Source organism: Metopolophium dirhodum, chromosome 5 (assembly GCF_019925205.1).
Source record: "Metopolophium dirhodum isolate CAU chromosome 5, ASM1992520v1, whole genome shotgun sequence".
In the NCBI taxonomy this organism is placed as follows: Eukaryota; Metazoa; Arthropoda; class Insecta; order Hemiptera; family Aphididae; genus Metopolophium; species Metopolophium dirhodum.
In genome coordinates this window covers 29,161,531-29,179,242 of record NC_083564.1, presented here as the reverse complement: position 1 = coordinate 29,179,242, position 17,712 = coordinate 29,161,531, and the positions used below count along the sequence as shown (strand labels likewise).

Genomic DNA, 17,712 nt, shown 5'->3' with positions numbered 1-17,712 from the left:
AGTTGAGAATTCATAAAATTTTTTCTTTTAAAATCTAAGATTTGAAAATGTAATACATGATTATCTATAAGTTTGACTAACTTATCAAAAAAAATGTCTACAAGAAAGTCAAATTAAATTTTTAAGAGCGTTTGAAATTCATATTTTTACAACATTTGATATTCACTTGATTTCTCATGTAACGATTTTCTTATTTTGTTGTATTTAATAAATTAATGACTTGAAAATTAAGTTATTTTTTTTCAAAGTTAATTTTTAACTTAGCGACTTAACGAAAAAAATTACGAGTAACTTTTAACCTAACGAGTTAAAAAAATCGTTAAGTTGCCCAGCTGTGATGTCAGTAAGTTGTATGAATTAGAGCCTATATGTTTTATTTGTAGTATGTACCTATTCACTACTCGTACTAGTAACTGTATCTCTGTAGATAAAGGGTACTCATATTGAATACATATCTACATATACCTATAGTATTATAAATTGATAAACAATAATTACTATAATAATATTATGATTTATGAAACATAATATAATGTTATCAGTGTAACTAGTAGGTATACGGATCATTATTATAGTCACACAAATACAGATTTTAATGTGAAACAAAAAATATTAAATATAAAGTTTGTATTAATACCTTAAAATTTTAGTACAATTTTAAATGAAACGTTATAAACTTATGTTTACTTTTAACATAATATTAAGTTATGACTTATGATGTTAGGTATGTTTATTAACTCTATTAAGGTATAACAATTTTATATTTGCCAATGTGAAAACGATTTGTTCACATATTATGGTAGATATATTATGATAAACTGGTATGTGAATTGCCCTCCTAAGCCAAAAGGCAGTAAGCAACAATGTAGTAGTTTTGAGAAAAAAAACTTTTTCTGAATCACCTTGTTATTTCTATCATATTATCAAAATAAAATAATACATTAATGATTCTTAAATAACTCTTCCTGTAGAATCCAACATTTATTTATTAGCATAACTATGTAATAATATAAAATAATATAATATAATCATGGTTGATGGGCCAAATACAATCATAGAATTAAAAACAACCAGAATGTTAACAGCGGGGTCTTATAAGACCATGGTTAACTGCGTATGTTTATAAATTATTATAATATGATATTGTGTGATACGGATAGAAAATTATCATCAATAATAAACGAAAACACCGTGGTCAGTTACTGCCTTTTTGCTTAGCATGTGTTTGATACTGCTTTTTTGCTTAGTATCATTCATATATTTGTAAAATATACATACCTATATTTTTAACCACGTTTATTATACAATCTATTGCATTTACGGTATTTTGCTAAGGAAACAAAAAATTCGTCTTAAAATATCGAATACTTTGATATAATAAACTCATTTTTCAAATTTTGTCGCTTACTGCCTTTTGTCTTAGGAGGGCAGTGAAGGAGTAGCGGTGTAGGTAGGTTATTTATACCTGGAAGGGGTTGAACTGACTGGTTTTTGTCACATCCAGTCGAAGAAATTAAAAGAAGGGTGAGTAGGACTGCTATAAAGGCTGCGGCTTTGTAGGTTTGTTTTTCTCGGCGTTTTTAAAACTTTACATCAGTAGGTAGTAAGTACTTTAACAAAGTTTTTCAATCATCCAGTCTGACCACCCTGATGAAACGGTACACTTTTCGCGGAAATAATATCGGATCGACAGTTTGCCATTTCCCTCAATTAAATAACCCTACATTCAGTGTCTTACCATACAAATCACTCTAGATTACTATCCAATCACCATTTCGCTGCTTATTGTCCTACTTGTACTAATATTATACTCGTACATTCAGAGGCATATTTAAGCATTGTGAATCCATCATTCAATTTTTAGTTGGTTTAAATTTTAATAGTTAGCTATAATTTAATATTTAAAATTAGTAATGTATAATCACTTGAGCTGCTCTATATATTATCGTATCACGCACAGAATGAAAAATCCCGGTAATAATATCAAAAATAACCACGGGATATATTGGTGTTATTTTTATTTCACATCACACTTTTATTTGTTTTGTTCATTTTCAATTTTCAATGACAAAGTCCATTATTATTACTTGTGATTGGCTTCAGATATAACGTCCGCCGCAGAACGTCAGTCATAGTGACAGACATAGTCAGCCGAGTGACAAAGTTCAAGTGGTAATATTATATTTTATTGAACGAATATTTTTAATTACGAATATACAATGTAGCTGTCAGGCGAAAAGTAATTTAACCAAGCACTAGAATTAAATATTGTGACACGGTTAACTAACTAATAAAATTAATTAAAGGTAATAAAATTAAAAATTAACTGAGTTTTTAATTACAAAACAATTATCAACATTTTCGGAATTTTTACGTATTTTGTCAAGATATAAACTTTAAATGCTTATAAAATAAATTGTGACCATGGATTTTTAATATTTTTCAATTGTCACAAAATAGTAGTACCTAGCCTTGCATTAAATTTTCAATTTTTTTTTACCCAACAATCTGCCTTTTAAAAATCGCGATCAACATAGAATCATTTAAATAGTTTTGTTATTTTCAATATTGAAAATGAAATTTGCAGAAAAAATATTTATGAGGATATAATTATAATGCATTTGCTTGTATAAAATCCTGTCGTAAAAAATGAATAAGGTACCTGTGTTTTAAATGAAAAAACAAGTTTATTTAAGTAAACGCTAAACAGTTATTTGTTTTAATTTTTATTTATTTAAGGAGTTATAAGCAGGACTGTGAGTTGTGATCACAGTTACTACATTTTACTATATACTTAACCTACATTTAAAACAAGCACATAATTTGAATTAAAATGCACTGTTACACAAAAAACCTATAACATATTGATTCAACTTGAACAGTATCACGTAAATATATACAAGCAACTATATTGGTACCTACCTGAAATAATTAGATCAATATCAATAAAATCTATACATTTCAAATACCCAGGTTAATATTATTTTATAATCGATACCTAACTATCAGCGTGAAACTATCCAAGTTCTAAAATTGTATCGTGAAGTCTGGCCGTCTGGGGTCCCTATTATATTGTCAATGTAAAATTACTTGTGAAACCAAAATATGTGCCGTAACTGAGGGGGTCGATGACCCCCCGAATTTTTCTAAAAATCAAATATTTTTAGTGGTGAATATTGTTTATTGACTATTGTATTAGGAAAAATTGTATATTTTCGTCAAAGCAGTAATCACGAGAATAAAGTGTTTTTATATTTTGAACGTAAAAATGATGAGTGTCCATATCTACATTAAACAAATGTTAGAGCCTCCCCCGAATTTATATTTAATTCACGGTCTTGTATGCTGAATTTTAATGGGTCGTACACTCGTACCCAGTATGAAATAAATAGTAAAAAAATACAATTAAAATTCATACAAACTACAAAGTGTGTAGGTACCTACATTGATCAATTAGGATGAAAGGCATACAAAAAGTAATGCCACCTGGACAAATTAAGTAAGCTACAAAGATTTCTATAACATTTTTTATTGAAATAGCCACTGAAGACGAAATTAATTTTACAGACAAATACATATTAATATGCTGTAACATCACAGCATTTTTTGGCACATTATTTCATTAGAAACAATCCACGGTTGCGCGTACCCACTCTCATAAAATAGCCATTTATAACAAATAGTATCGCGCGCTAATGCGTAAACGATCGCAGTGTAACAGATATCCCCCGACCACCACAACCTACAGTGTTTAGTGTCCACACGCCGTTGCCCACGGCTGCCGATGCCGTCAGCGCTTCGAGACCATCGACCGAAAAAAACCTCATGACCAACCGACTACCGACCACGAACGCCATCAATTTGAATCCGGTTCCTTTTTATGAAAACACCGCCATGATGGGCTAAGCTACAATGATGGGCCGCTGGTGGCCCCAAGCAGACCAGACTCCGAATCTCCACTCAAAACACAGCACAAATCGTCGGTCGTTGTCAAATATCGTAATATGATTTTCCCTATGCCCCCCCCCCTTTTAAAGCACGATTTATAGGCGTCGCAAGACGCGGGTCCTTTATTTCTCCCTTTCCTAAGCTGTCGCAAGTTCCATTGTTCCGGTTTATTTTAAAAAGCATACTTGGACTCAATATATTTTATTTTTATCGTATATGCCAGGTAACCCTGTGAGGGCACACCACGATTTATGTGGCGTGCAGCCTCCCGTGGGCCTGAATTTTGTTATTATATCCAATAACATAGTTGTGCATCATCCCAATGATGATGACGACAGGTTCATTATTATACTTTTTCCCACACTTGCCATGTGCCCAATTATTATATTATACTCATTCTTTATTATTCACATGTGTGAAGGCCAATATTATTATAACTATTATTTACTATGTCAATAATAAAAAACCTCATGATTACTTTAAAACTTCACCCTCATTATTTCATTTTTTTTTTATTAATATCGTTTCTTCTTTTTCCCATCATAAATCCTCAACATTCATTTGTTGTTGCGTGTAAAAAAAACTATGAGTTCCACCGACTTGACCCTCAGGTCACACGCGGTGCGGCTCATAGGTCACGACCAAAGTGTTCCCCTTTGGTCGTGGGTAGTTTTTGGTGGTGCCAAAACTCCAAATTCTTACAATGCATATTACAATTTTAATTTTCTATTTTCTTATTCGTATGTAATAACATAAAATTGAATATTTATATTGATATATTGTAATAAGTATGTTACGATTGTTTATTTTTAAAGACTTCAGTAGACTTTAATATACAAACATAAATATTATATATTTATATATATAACTCGAATCAATTTGGAAACAGAATTTTCTCTGACGTATTGGCGTGGCGGTTTGATCAAAGGATAATCATACCATAGAGGCATGGACAAAGATAATAATGGATCATACGATACAAATATTGTTATAAATAGATATTAGTGAATATTAGTACTATATACTAACCTAACCTTTTTTTCCCGAGACTTCAAATAATTCATTTGAATTTTCATAGTGAACGAGATCGTACCTTGTTTGTATTTACTATTTTAAATTTATTAAAACATGGATGTGGATCTATAAGATCGAAAGCAGTTGAATGCCACGAAGGATTTCAGTATATTTTTGATAAAATGGGTGCTGATCAGGTAACACAATATTTTAGATGTCGCAGGAGGGACATAAGTTGCAAGGGTCGTCTACATATTGTATATTTATTGATCGTTCATACATTGTGTGTATAATTAGCTGATAGATTAAATATAAAAATAGATTGTTTTATAAATAAAATAAAATATATATTTTTTCGATTTTGGTATAATATATATTATATAATATCTACAGAGTGTAAACCTAAAAATATTAAAAAATTCACAGCTGCTACAAACAATTAAAAAATAAATTTTCATTATGAATACAATTATACGATTTCAAACTTTAAAATGTAGATTATTAACATCTAACTCAAATCTATACTTGATTATTATATTAGTCAATTTGCGCTATTACGTTGTTGGCCAGACGATCCCTTCAATCCATGAAATATAATTCGATACTCGTGTATGAGCAGCTGACGCATCTGTATCCCCACACATTAGTCCAAATGATGTTATTCCTAATTGTGAATACATACATTTGTAACCATTGAGTTTTATTTGAATTGGCCCACCAGAATCACCCTATAAAATTGTGAAAATAAATTGTGATTAAAGTCATTTTTATGATGCAGAAATACAAATTACTTACTCCACAAGTGTCCTTTTGATCTTTTGTTTTGCCAGTACACAACATCGAGTTTTCATCTATTCCTTTTCCTAATTTTTTTTTTTTGTTTTGTATGTTTGAGAAACTATCATCGCACTCTTGCGTCGAAATTATGTTTAGTCGTACTTTTAATAAATGTGGGCTAACTCTTCGATCTAAATGTTTTTAAATTTTAATTTTAGGTGCCAAATTATATATTGAGTATAATTGAAAACTACCTTACCTAATGCAGTTTTTCCCCAACCAGTAGCCATTACTGTTGGAGGTGTTGATGTATTATCTGTATTTAGGCAAATAGGTCGTACATATGCCGAGAAATCTACATCTCTTTCTAAACGAAACAATGCTATATCATTGTACAGAGAAGGTGGTTTGTAATTTGGATGTATTATGCGATCTACTATTTTATAGTCTGTAGGTCTCGCATTGGCAGTTTTTGAGTTATAGTCTAGTTCACCTAGGCGAGCCCATTTCGCATATGACCTGAAAATATAGTTATAGCTTATTTCTATTACAGTTTATAAAATAAATACAATGTATAATAATATGTAAGTATTGCATAAGTATACGTACGGATTTATATTACCGGTTTTTTCACAGTGAGCTGCTGTTAGTACGAATCTATTACTTATTAGTGATCCTCCACAAAACCATGATTCATTGTCTGGTTTTTCACCAAAACCCAACAATGCCTGTAATTAAAAAATATAAAATATAGGTACAATGCAAATTAATAATATCATAAATTTCATATTGCCACCATGTGAGGAAATTCCTTTGGTTCAGCCTTTTCCCCGCCACTAATTAAAGGATTGGCATCATAGCAATCAATTGTTGTGATGAAATGTGTCTCACTTGATGAAAAGGATACTGGGTCTTTTCTTTTAAAATAAATTAATTCTGAATACTCTTTACACTCTTTAATATGTGTGAAATTAAAATAAATAAGAATAATTATTAAATGAAATATTATATGTATAATACAATTTTAAACAGATTATCTTTACATACTTTCCGTGGCAGCAGATGTTTTCAAAATTGGACTTATGCTTGCAGGTTTAATCGTTGTGATAGTAAATTGATTATGGATATTTTTTTCTGGCGGACAACAAACTATTGGAGTTATTCCGTTGAAAGAGCATATAGGGTAAATATTTCTCCTAAGTTCTTCGATTGGAACTGGACAATTTTCCCAATTCCGACAAATGTAGTTGGAAGTTTCTCCATTGCCACAATTATCACCTCAACATGAATGATATATAAATAGAATCATATTTCAATATATTTTGATAGTCAATTTACTGATATTGTTATTTGTTAATACTATAATATAAATAGACAAAATTGAAAATTTTAAACGATATTTTGTTTATCATTTAGACTGTGTTGTATACTACTGTTCAATATTTAAATAATATAAATAAGATTCAAACAAAGTATTATAACAAGTTTATTAAGTAGGTAAGAAGTCGTATTAAAAACGCCTTTACAATTATTGAGTTATTTCGGATATTTTAAGATTGTTGTCTTTAAAGTTTTAATCTACCATTTACAAGCGTCTAAATCAGAGGCAATCAACCTTTTTGATGTCTAAAAAATAAATATGGATTTTCACGAGCCACAATTTGAAAATAGATTATTTTATTTTAAGCAGAAATGTATAATTAAATCAAATTTAGTTATATTAATTAAACAAGGTATATATTTAACAACCAAAGTTTTAATAATAACACGACAAAATTTTAATAAAAATATAAAGTAAACTTTTAAAGTTGATTTTTGAATTTGAATAACATTAACCAATATACTGAAATAGGTTTGATTTTTGAAAGAAAAGTAGGTACCTTGCAATTTTAACAATTACTTGGATTTACGCTCAACTTTTTTTTCAATTTCCACCAAACAAAAACTTACGAGGAATTTTGTATTACATTTTCAAATCTTAGATTTAAAAAGAAAAAATTGTATGTATTCTCAACTCAAAATAATTTGTTAATTTTCGTGATTTTTCCGTATTTTGTCAATATTTGAACTTTAAATGCTTATAAATAAAAACTGTGACTAAAGATTTTTAATATTTTTCAAATATCATTGTAACAATATGTAGTAAGAGACTAGTATTAAATTGACATCCATAGAAAAAAATACTAATAAAATTGGAAACTGAAAATGTCCGTAAACAGCTCAAAATAAGTCAAAATATTTGGAAAATGTTATCGTGTATAGAAAATGCAAATATAAGCAACCAGTGAAAATTTCATGTATATACGTTAATTTGTTTTAGTGTTACACCAAAAACCGAAATTGATTTTCTCTAAAACAGATTTTGCGTAAAAATTCCCATTTTTCCTAAATTTTTCTTTTGTTTTTCACGGCACTTTTGAAAACTACTGGAAAACTTTTAATTTGACCCCCCAAAGTACCAACTAGATTCACTTTCCTATCATAAAAGGATAAAAGATACTGTTGAAGAAAATCTATGCATTTTTACTGTCCTAAAAAATGATGACAGACACAAAAATAAAAAAATAAAAAACACACATCATTGTAAAATCAATACATTCATCGTTCCACTCAGAATCTAAAAAAACTAATAATAATCAAAAATGTCAAATAGCTCAAAATGAGTCAAAATATATTGAAAAATAAATGATAATAATATAAATATATTTTATTGAAAATTTCATATATATTATCTACGGTACTTTTTATTAAATTGTAACTATATTGTATTTTTAACATTTCCCTTCGCTCAGAATCTAACATAAGGTTAATCGCGCCGTGTTAAATAATAATACTATATTTTATATTTATATCTGTACCAATGATTAATCTCATAAGCAAAAATTTACATTTTATAAACTTCATATTTTATATTGTTTAATTCTTGTCTCTTACATTATATTCCAAAGAAAATAAACATTGTTCTAAGACCAATCGGTCCACTCTGACTATTTCCGTCCAATACTTTAGAAATGTACACTACAATAAAAATAACAAAACTTACCTTCATACAATCCTAGTATTTCTACATTGTATCCCGAATTTACAAAACATAATAAAAACACAGTTAAAAAACATTGTAATTTTGTATAACTTTTCATTATTATTAAAATAATTTTAATACAATATTATTCAAACTAATACCTAGTTTATTTTCGTTTACGATAAACCACTAGGTATACTTGTAGAACAGTAGTCTACAGACCTACAATTTGTTGAAACTTTTAAGTTAGATAATTATATAGTAGGTATATATGAACACACTATAAATTATAAACCCCACTTCTCTATATTGGTTCTTGACTTGGGAATATGTATATTGAATAATTGAGATAATAATATACTCACGTAATATAAAAACAAATTATTAATCAGTGGGCGGAAAAATTACATTAATTTGCTTATCAACTGGTCACGAATGAATTTGTTTTTATGGGTAAATTTTCAACTGTTCTTTGTTGATGATATCCGTCATTTCGGTTTATCTTTCAAGCTGACAAAATAATTTCTTAATTTTTAAGTGAAGTAGGTAAATATTAAAATGTCCCAATTTAACCTATTAGTTAATAATTATTAATATTCATATTCTCAATGTGCATCGTTTATACATCTAAAAATCTTGAATTATTTTTGAGAACCATTTAGCAACTTACTAGCATTTGTGGGAAGACCTTGATTAAATATTTTTAATTTCCTAATTATAATTTATCATTAACACAAATTAATACGAACATGACGTGATAACAACCATCGTCAAAGTCTAAAGTCCGGATATATATTATGTTATTACACATTGTTATTCAATTTTTGCAGTCTTACCAGAGTAAAAAAATATGAGAATGTAGCCCCTCCCCCTCCTTCCATAGCCTATGTTTGAACCATATTTGAGACCATTATTTGTATACATTATTTAAATATGAAATAATTATTATATTTTATACCTAAAAGAAGTAAAAAATGAAGAGGGTGCAAATAAGATTAATTATTTATACACCGTATGTCTACCTACTAATTATTGATTGTACCTATATCCAATATAATATGTAACCAATGGCAACCATTTATATACAAAATTTAAATACTAATAGTTATAACTTATTAGTTTATAATTTGAAAAAATGGCAACTGTTTATAGGTAAACAAAAAAGAAATTAAAAATTATCATTGTGAATCTCAAAAGCCTTGTGTGACAGTGTGAGCACATTTTCAGAACACGAATTTTGGAAAATACTTAGTGTGCATTATGAAATAGTAATCGGTCAAATCTCCAACGGTCAAAATAATTTGAAAATGTAGAAACACATTTTTATAAATAAACAAACATTTTAAAGTTTCATTATACTTAAATAATATAAAATAAAATATAGGTTAAAATGTAAAACAATAAACTAAGTACATAGATTATAAGATAACATTTTAGCCCAGGAAAATACATAAGTACCTACCTGCCCACTTACTAATTTACTAAATATTACATTTTAACCAAATGTATTACCTACTATATACATCGATACAAGCTTTGAACAGCAACGTTTACAAATTATATGAAATATAATATAATTCTATATAATTATATTGAATTGTATTCATAATGAAAATTTATTTTTTAATTGTTTGTAGTAGCTGTGAATTTTTTTAATATTTTTAGGTGTACACTCTGTAGATATTATATAATAATATATATTATACCAAAAACGAAAATATATATATTTTATTTTATTTATAAAACAATCTATTTTTATATTTAATCTATCAGCTAATTATACACACAATGGATGAACGATCAATAAATATACAATATTTCCATCACCCATCTAAACACGGCAAAAAATATAATTTTTAAATTTAAATTTATTCTGGCGCACGAAAAATAATGCGTTATAATATAATAATAAAATATTAACTTATAGTTCTTAAACATAAAAATGTGCGTGATTTAACAACATCTGTTTGTCTCACATATAACCATATAAGTATAATGGAACAAATATTTATGTTGATCTGTAGTGTTGTTGTATTGATAGATTCACGAGATTACAAGCGATTTATAAATTGTTATTTCCAACATGACCTATTGCTCATAAAATGTTAATGGCAGAAAGATCCACTTAGGACTTAACTGTAGCTATAAGAAGTATGAACAAATCATCACAACACATGCGTCTTTCCACTAAGTGTCCAGACCTAGAGACTAGAATTTATGAATTATAGATCCATAGTCATGAAAAGGTTGATAATTATTATATTATATTATTATGTAATACGCAACTAACGAGTTATAATTCATTGTTGCTGCACAATGTTTCCCTGAATGTCTCCAAATAAATAAACCACAAAAACACTAGGTACTTAAAGATCTATTTACAATTAAATACATATACATGACTACATGTCTACATGAGTAAGGAAATCAAAAGAAGACTCATAATATAAACAAGTTAAGAAAACATCACTCTACGAGCGTGCTAATTTCTCGGTTTCTAAACCTATTTTATACAAAGCAATACACTATAATTCTAAACACAATTTTAAAATAATTCGGTACCTAGTTAGTTAATAATTATAGTTAATATAGTTAATAATATATTTTGGTTACTTTGTATCTATATTATTCCTTACATAATAACGTATTACTTAAAATCAACAATCAAAATTAAATATCTGAATACAAACGATCAAAATTAAATATCTTAATACAATAATACTATAATAGTATATAGTTTTATATATATTTTTTTTACATTGATACAAACTTTGAACAGCAACGTTTTCAAATTACAATAGTTTACACATTGACAACTGTCAACTTCTAAGTACCTACCTATATAACACAATACAAGTGAATAATTTGAATTACCTATCAATGTTACAATATTATTATATTTAATTAGAAATCTTATTCAATAATAGTGTGCTTTTAGACTTGAGTATTTTAATAATTTCATCAATCATCATTATCTATTTCGTAAACAACATACTTTTCTTGTTTTTTATTGCCATGAGCTAAAAGCTTCTAGTTCACTTTATGTACTACCTACAAGAAGAAAATCAACTCACAAAATCTGTGTACCTATATATTTATATTTTCTAAAAAACTTTTTCTATACTTGAAATTGTAGAAGTTAATATTTCAGCTAATTTTATTAAAAAATATTTGAGCTAATTTTTATTAAAAATTTAGTATTATATTGTATTAATTTACATTTTAACATTCTATTTATAAAAATGCTTTTCTACATTTTTAAAATTGGATATTTTGATCTAGATTCTTATGAAACAAAGGTACTTATTGGCTGCTATCAAGATTCCAAGTCTACCCATTAGGCTGTACATATGTTGATACTCGGTCAATCAGTTACGACTACACCTCTTTTTTTTTTTTTTTTCCGTTTGAACCGACAGCAGAGGAGGATCTGTGTGAACACTACTACTCCTACGACTACACCTCTTATAGAATGTAAAGATTAATCCAGATGATATATATTGAAAAGCCCATTAACATTAATATTGCATTGTAAATTAAAATAAATTATGATATTAGTAGCTGTATATTAATATATTATATTACATTTAACATTTGCTTAGTATCACCTCCATAATGATGGAATTGTCTTGCTAATTAAATATCTATGTACAATTAATATAGGTACCTATATAATTAATGGTACCTATAATAATAATTTGTAATAAGTAATAGTAAAGTGATAACCACTACATTAATTGAATGAATTAATATTTCTTCAATCTATATTATGTGCTCATGGTATAGCTAACTACCTTAAATCATTAACTTATGTATGTAATATATTATATTATAAGTAATAGAATCTCTGTAGAAGTACATATTATTATAATATAGTAATGTACTAATGTACATTGTACAGTACAAATAAACATGTTTGTGCCATCAAGCACAATCTGTGCCTGTCAACCTGAGGTATAATTGACGTTTAGCCATATAATGTAATCAACCAATATTATAAACAATACATAATGTGTCAATAATAAAATAATTCACAATTTAGTGCACCATATAGTATACCTATTCTATAGATACCTACATAACTACATACTCAAATTACAATATATACACATATATGAATTAAGTACATAACACACACACACACTATTAAATACATATATTATGTATATATTCGCATACTGACTACTTGAGAGCAGTCATCTTGAATAAATCAAATACAACTGCAGAATTGATCATGAGATTGTCTAATAATATAAGTAGCCATGTACTATTGCATATTAACTGTAGATCATATGCGCTATATGTAAAATAAATTCATTAGAGATCTGTTTAGTATGTACAATTATAATACGGATCCAGTGTGGTGCAGTACCATAAATTTATAAACTATCGATAACATTATTATTATTATGACCGACTGAGTGACGACGACCGTCAATTGGGTTATATTCTTTAGTTATAATATCTATATTCTATATATTTGGTTATCTGTTCATTGTTGCAATTTTTTCTTTTATTATAATTAGACTAAATTATACATTTTCATTTCAATAAAGACATTCAATACAGTTTATGAAAATAAAGTATTCATTAAACTTAATAATGAATTATTGCATTAAGTACTTTTGTATGTATATATAAATATATATATACAAATATTTATATACCAAATATGTATACATATTTATAATCCACCCCCCCCCCCCCCCCTTCCCCCGTAATTATAGGCTGCAAGATGCACGCTTGGTATAAACTATTTATGAAAATCCTTGTTTTGAATTTTCAATCCTATCTAAAAAAAATTAAATATTTTATAATTTCTTAACTACAAAATTGTATATTTGTAAATTTTCAATTTGATAAATGATATCAAAATTTTAACTTAAAATACTTATAAAAAATCATTAGTAAACCAAATAACCCACGAGATACCTTATATTAAATCGTCAAGCTTTCAAATTCAATTTTATTGACATTTATAATTGTTTATAAATAAATTTAAAATATATATAAATACCTCAAATCTAGTCATCATATTTTGAAAAATTTATAATTTTATAATAATAAAATAGGCATTTTATGGAAATGTCAAGTACCTTAGGTTATTAGTTTTTGAATAAAAACTAAAAAAGACAATAGTTCTATTAGAATTCGTTAATTTACCGGTACTTTTCCAAGAAATACTATAATTGAAGGTAGTCGACTCTGTGTCTTGTTTGACTTGAGCCGCTTCACCCCATAAATATTCGTGCAAATGGCAATAACATTTGAATATTATTTATTCAATTGTATGTGTACCACAGCCCCAAAAGTGACGTAAAATATTCGACTAAGGTCAACTTTGTACCTAATACTACATATTTATACTACCTATATAAAAATACACACCAATGCCAATCGCACCAATATTGCTATAATTATAATATTGCTTATCAGTGCCGAAGCCAGTGGGTGGGCACTTGGGGCACGTGCCCCCCCCCCCTGAAATTTTTTTTGGCCTGTTTTATATTATATTATATGTTTGATAAAAATTAAAAGTTAAGGCTGTCAAAAGCGAACCATTTTGAAGGGGTCTGATTTAGGAAATATTGTACATCCATTGTTAGTGCTATATGATTGTGTTTGTAGTGACTGATAATTAGTGTGTGTGAGTTCTCCGAACGCTTGATGTAATTAAAGATAATTGACGGCTAAGATTCTTGGACCTCAGTAACGTACATACGCGCAGTCACGTCACTAAATGTTGTGATAAAAAAATGTTCAACTTACATGTGCCACGAAACTCCCAAAAAGCGCAATAAAAATTTATAAACTTTTATCCTAAAAGGTGATGACAGACACAAAAATAAAAAAAAAAATAAAAAAAAAAACACATCATTGTAAAATCAATACATTCATCGCTTCGCTCAGAATCTAAAAATGAATTTCCTACAAAACAGACAAAAATCGGAGAAAATCATATATTTTTTCGAAAATGAAATTGGACTTCTAGAAGTATATTTTTTACCACTTATTGATCTAAATGTACAAAAAACGACCAGCTTCCAACAGCCCTAATATAATCTTGTATTTTTGTTAGTAAATTTTAATAATATTCGAATAAAAAATGGAATGTTTTGTTTATAACACATTTTGATATAATGATAATATATTAATATTCTTATATTAATGAATACATTAACATATGGCTTACGATAATATTAGTACATTCAATATTGTTATATTAAATGTTGGTACCAAGGTTGTTAATATAAATATAATATAGTTATAAAATGTGTAGATATACTTTATGAACAAAAGGGTCATAATTAGATACTCTAGCAATTCATAGGCTAGAGATAAAAAATTAAGTGCCCCCCCCGAAAAATTTTTTTTTGGCTACAACACTTGCTTATAAGTATTCTGAAAAACAATTTGAATTTGTCGTAACATGAAATCGACTTTCCTATATTTTTTATATTATCCTCAGTCTTAAAAACTTTATATTAAAATAGTTTTTAAGACTGAGGAATGAGGATAATATAAAAAATGTAGTGTCTTTCGTTACGTGGCAATAAATCTAATTCAATACTTTCACATTAAACGTTATTATTATCTTGAGCCTGTGGCAAAAATATGTTTGCAAATCGATTATTTTGTGTACTTAATTAATACTTATTTAATACTTTTTACTGAATTTTGTAGTTTAATCTAAAATACGTATTTATAATAGATGCATTAATTGTTTAAGTAAACTTTACATTTTACATACATCCAGCGTTTCCCGAAGATGAATGAAACCGAGATGAAAATCCACTTGCGTAGTATTAAAAATTAGTAGTTACTTATGCAAAATAAGTTAGGAGCGATTTGCGTAATGATTGATACAAGGTCGGTACAAAGTTATTTTAAACACCTATCAAACAATTTTGATTAATTTTTTTTTATTGAACATAATATTATAAATAATATATATATATGTATAACTGATTAATGTTAATCAGTTACTATTTAATCATCTCGACCGGTATGATACTCTAATTATTATAAAAGGTCTTCATTATAAACAATTCAAAACGAATATATTTACTTCATTTGATTGGAAATACCCGTGTACTTTATATTTGTAATGATGTTTGTAATTGCCTGGATAATAATCTTACCTTAACATTTTATAAGAGGTCAATTCGCTCTAATTTTGAAACTAACGGAACTAACGTGTTCTGCTGAGCGTACAATTTTACTGTGTTACGCACTTGTAATACGGAGACATCAAATGTCGGTGTAACGTTCTCTTAAATATTTTACCTGGAGATACCATATTTTGACAATGAATAAAGTGCACAACAAGTACAATAATCATTCGACTCACAATAAAAGCTAAGACATTTAAAGTCATAGGTGATTGTACAGTGAAATAAATAGTGGCTATTAATATTGAATAAATGTACGCCATTGTACAATAGCTGAACGGTTCACGATTGTAATGCAAAACAGTTTTCATATTATATATATATCATAATATTCATATTATCATTATATTATTGAACATTTATATACTATTTTATTGGTAATAACTGCCTCGGCGACTAGGGTAAACTAGGGCGACTAAGACTTTAAAGTAGAAGCGAATAATATTTTTAAATTTAACATAACTAAGATCATTATGTTCCGTTTAAATACCTATCTAATTTATTTTTTAGTATTTATTTTATTTGTTTTTAATAATTTATATACTCTTGAACTACAAGTAAAGTATAAAAAATTCAAAATAGCCAATTTGTAAATCTAAAATATAGACACATATTGATGATAAAAACGTTTATTTAAATCAAGTAGGTAGTTTATATTCCGCAATTTTTTTTAAATATCAATATTTTTTTTAAGTGTAAATTAGTTTCTTGCATATAACGTAATAACTAATAACTTATTTTTCAAAATATTCTTTTTGGGATTTTTCTGACATGAGTATAGGTATTTCATAAATTGTTTATCATCCATATAATTTTCATACTGTAGGAAGTATCAATTTTTTTTCTGATATTTCTGCTACACTCTGTAAGTTTCTATATTATATACGTTTTGTGCCAAAAATGTTCTTTTAAATTTAAATTATGAAATATAAAATAGTACTAAAATAAGAAACTACCATGTTGGCTAACGAACAGTAGTACTAATAATACATTATGAGTACTGTTACTCATAATGTATTATTATATCGTTATTGGCCGGCAGTTCCACCGTGTTTTAAGAATTTTAATCACATTGCAAAATTACGTGTCAACAATTGAATATGGATCGTAAATTCGTATACGGCTAGAACAGTCACTTTTACATGATAAAATAATGCAATAACCTTGTTCATATTTCTCTCTTCTATACAATTTTTATTTGCAACTTTTTATTCTGTATAGTATATACGACAAAATGAAAGAGAGATATTAAGGTATTCGTGGTCAAAGGTCAGGAATAATCTTTTACGCGTATTTTATGATATATAGATGTGGACTTTTCACACAAGCCCGGTTTAAGGGGTAGCAGGGGCCCCCCAATGGATAACGAACAATAGTGGTCCCTTGGTGGATGTACGTTTCGTATAAATAATGTAATATGGATAATGGTCAGTGGAAATATTATTATTATTTATTAGTTATTACCCTATGGTTTATATACTACTCCGCGGTCCTTTCCCATCTTGCTACACCACGGGCCTGTTTCGTTAAATTGCCCTTATGGAATTTTTACCAATACCATGAACATAATATTTTTATTTAAACCGATAGGTATACAGATATTAATAAAATTCATATAAATGACTTCCAATAATGAAATATTAAAATATATTCAATTTTAAAATAACTTTGATACATTTATAAATTCCAATTTCATAAAAATCTTATATTTTTCTTTGGTTTGTTCAATTTTAGAATATGGATCAGTTATTTGGAACGATTACCAATCTAGTCTAATAA

The 17,712-nt window shown here is 27.6% G+C and overlaps 1 protein-coding gene across 1 annotated transcript; it reads right to left on the bottom strand.

Annotated features, from left to right (window-relative positions):
* Positions 1 to 5,286: 5,286 nt before the first annotated feature.
* LOC132944674 (serine protease snake-like) lies at positions 5,287 to 9,014 on the bottom strand. Its single transcript, XM_061014141.1, has 7 exons — positions 8,783 to 9,014; positions 6,787 to 7,017; positions 6,536 to 6,693; positions 6,349 to 6,467; positions 5,999 to 6,258; positions 5,758 to 5,930; positions 5,287 to 5,690 (listed from the first exon to the last, which is right to left on the bottom strand). Exons 1-7 carry the CDS (start codon positions 8,877 to 8,879, stop codon positions 5,517 to 5,519), a joined length of 1,212 nt encoding a protein of 403 aa, XP_060870124.1. The 5' UTR covers positions 8,880 to 9,014; the 3' UTR covers positions 5,287 to 5,516.
* Positions 9,015 to 17,712: the final 8,698 nt, after the last annotated feature.

What these genes read in the sequence shown, in the direction of transcription:
- LOC132944674 (XM_061014141.1), bottom strand. Translation starts at nt 8,879, where the DNA reads ATGAAAAGTTATACAAAATTACAATGTTTTTTAACTGTGTTTTTATTA. An exon ending in CAAAGGAATTTCCTCACATG is followed by an intron (nt 6,468 to 6,535) that starts GTGGCAATATGA and finishes TTTTAATTACAG; the next exon opens with GCATTGTTGGGTTTTGGTGA. An exon ending in AAAACCGGTAATATAAATCC is followed by an intron (nt 6,259 to 6,348) that starts GTACGTATACTT and finishes CTATATTTTCAG; the next exon opens with GTCATATGCGAAATGGGCTC.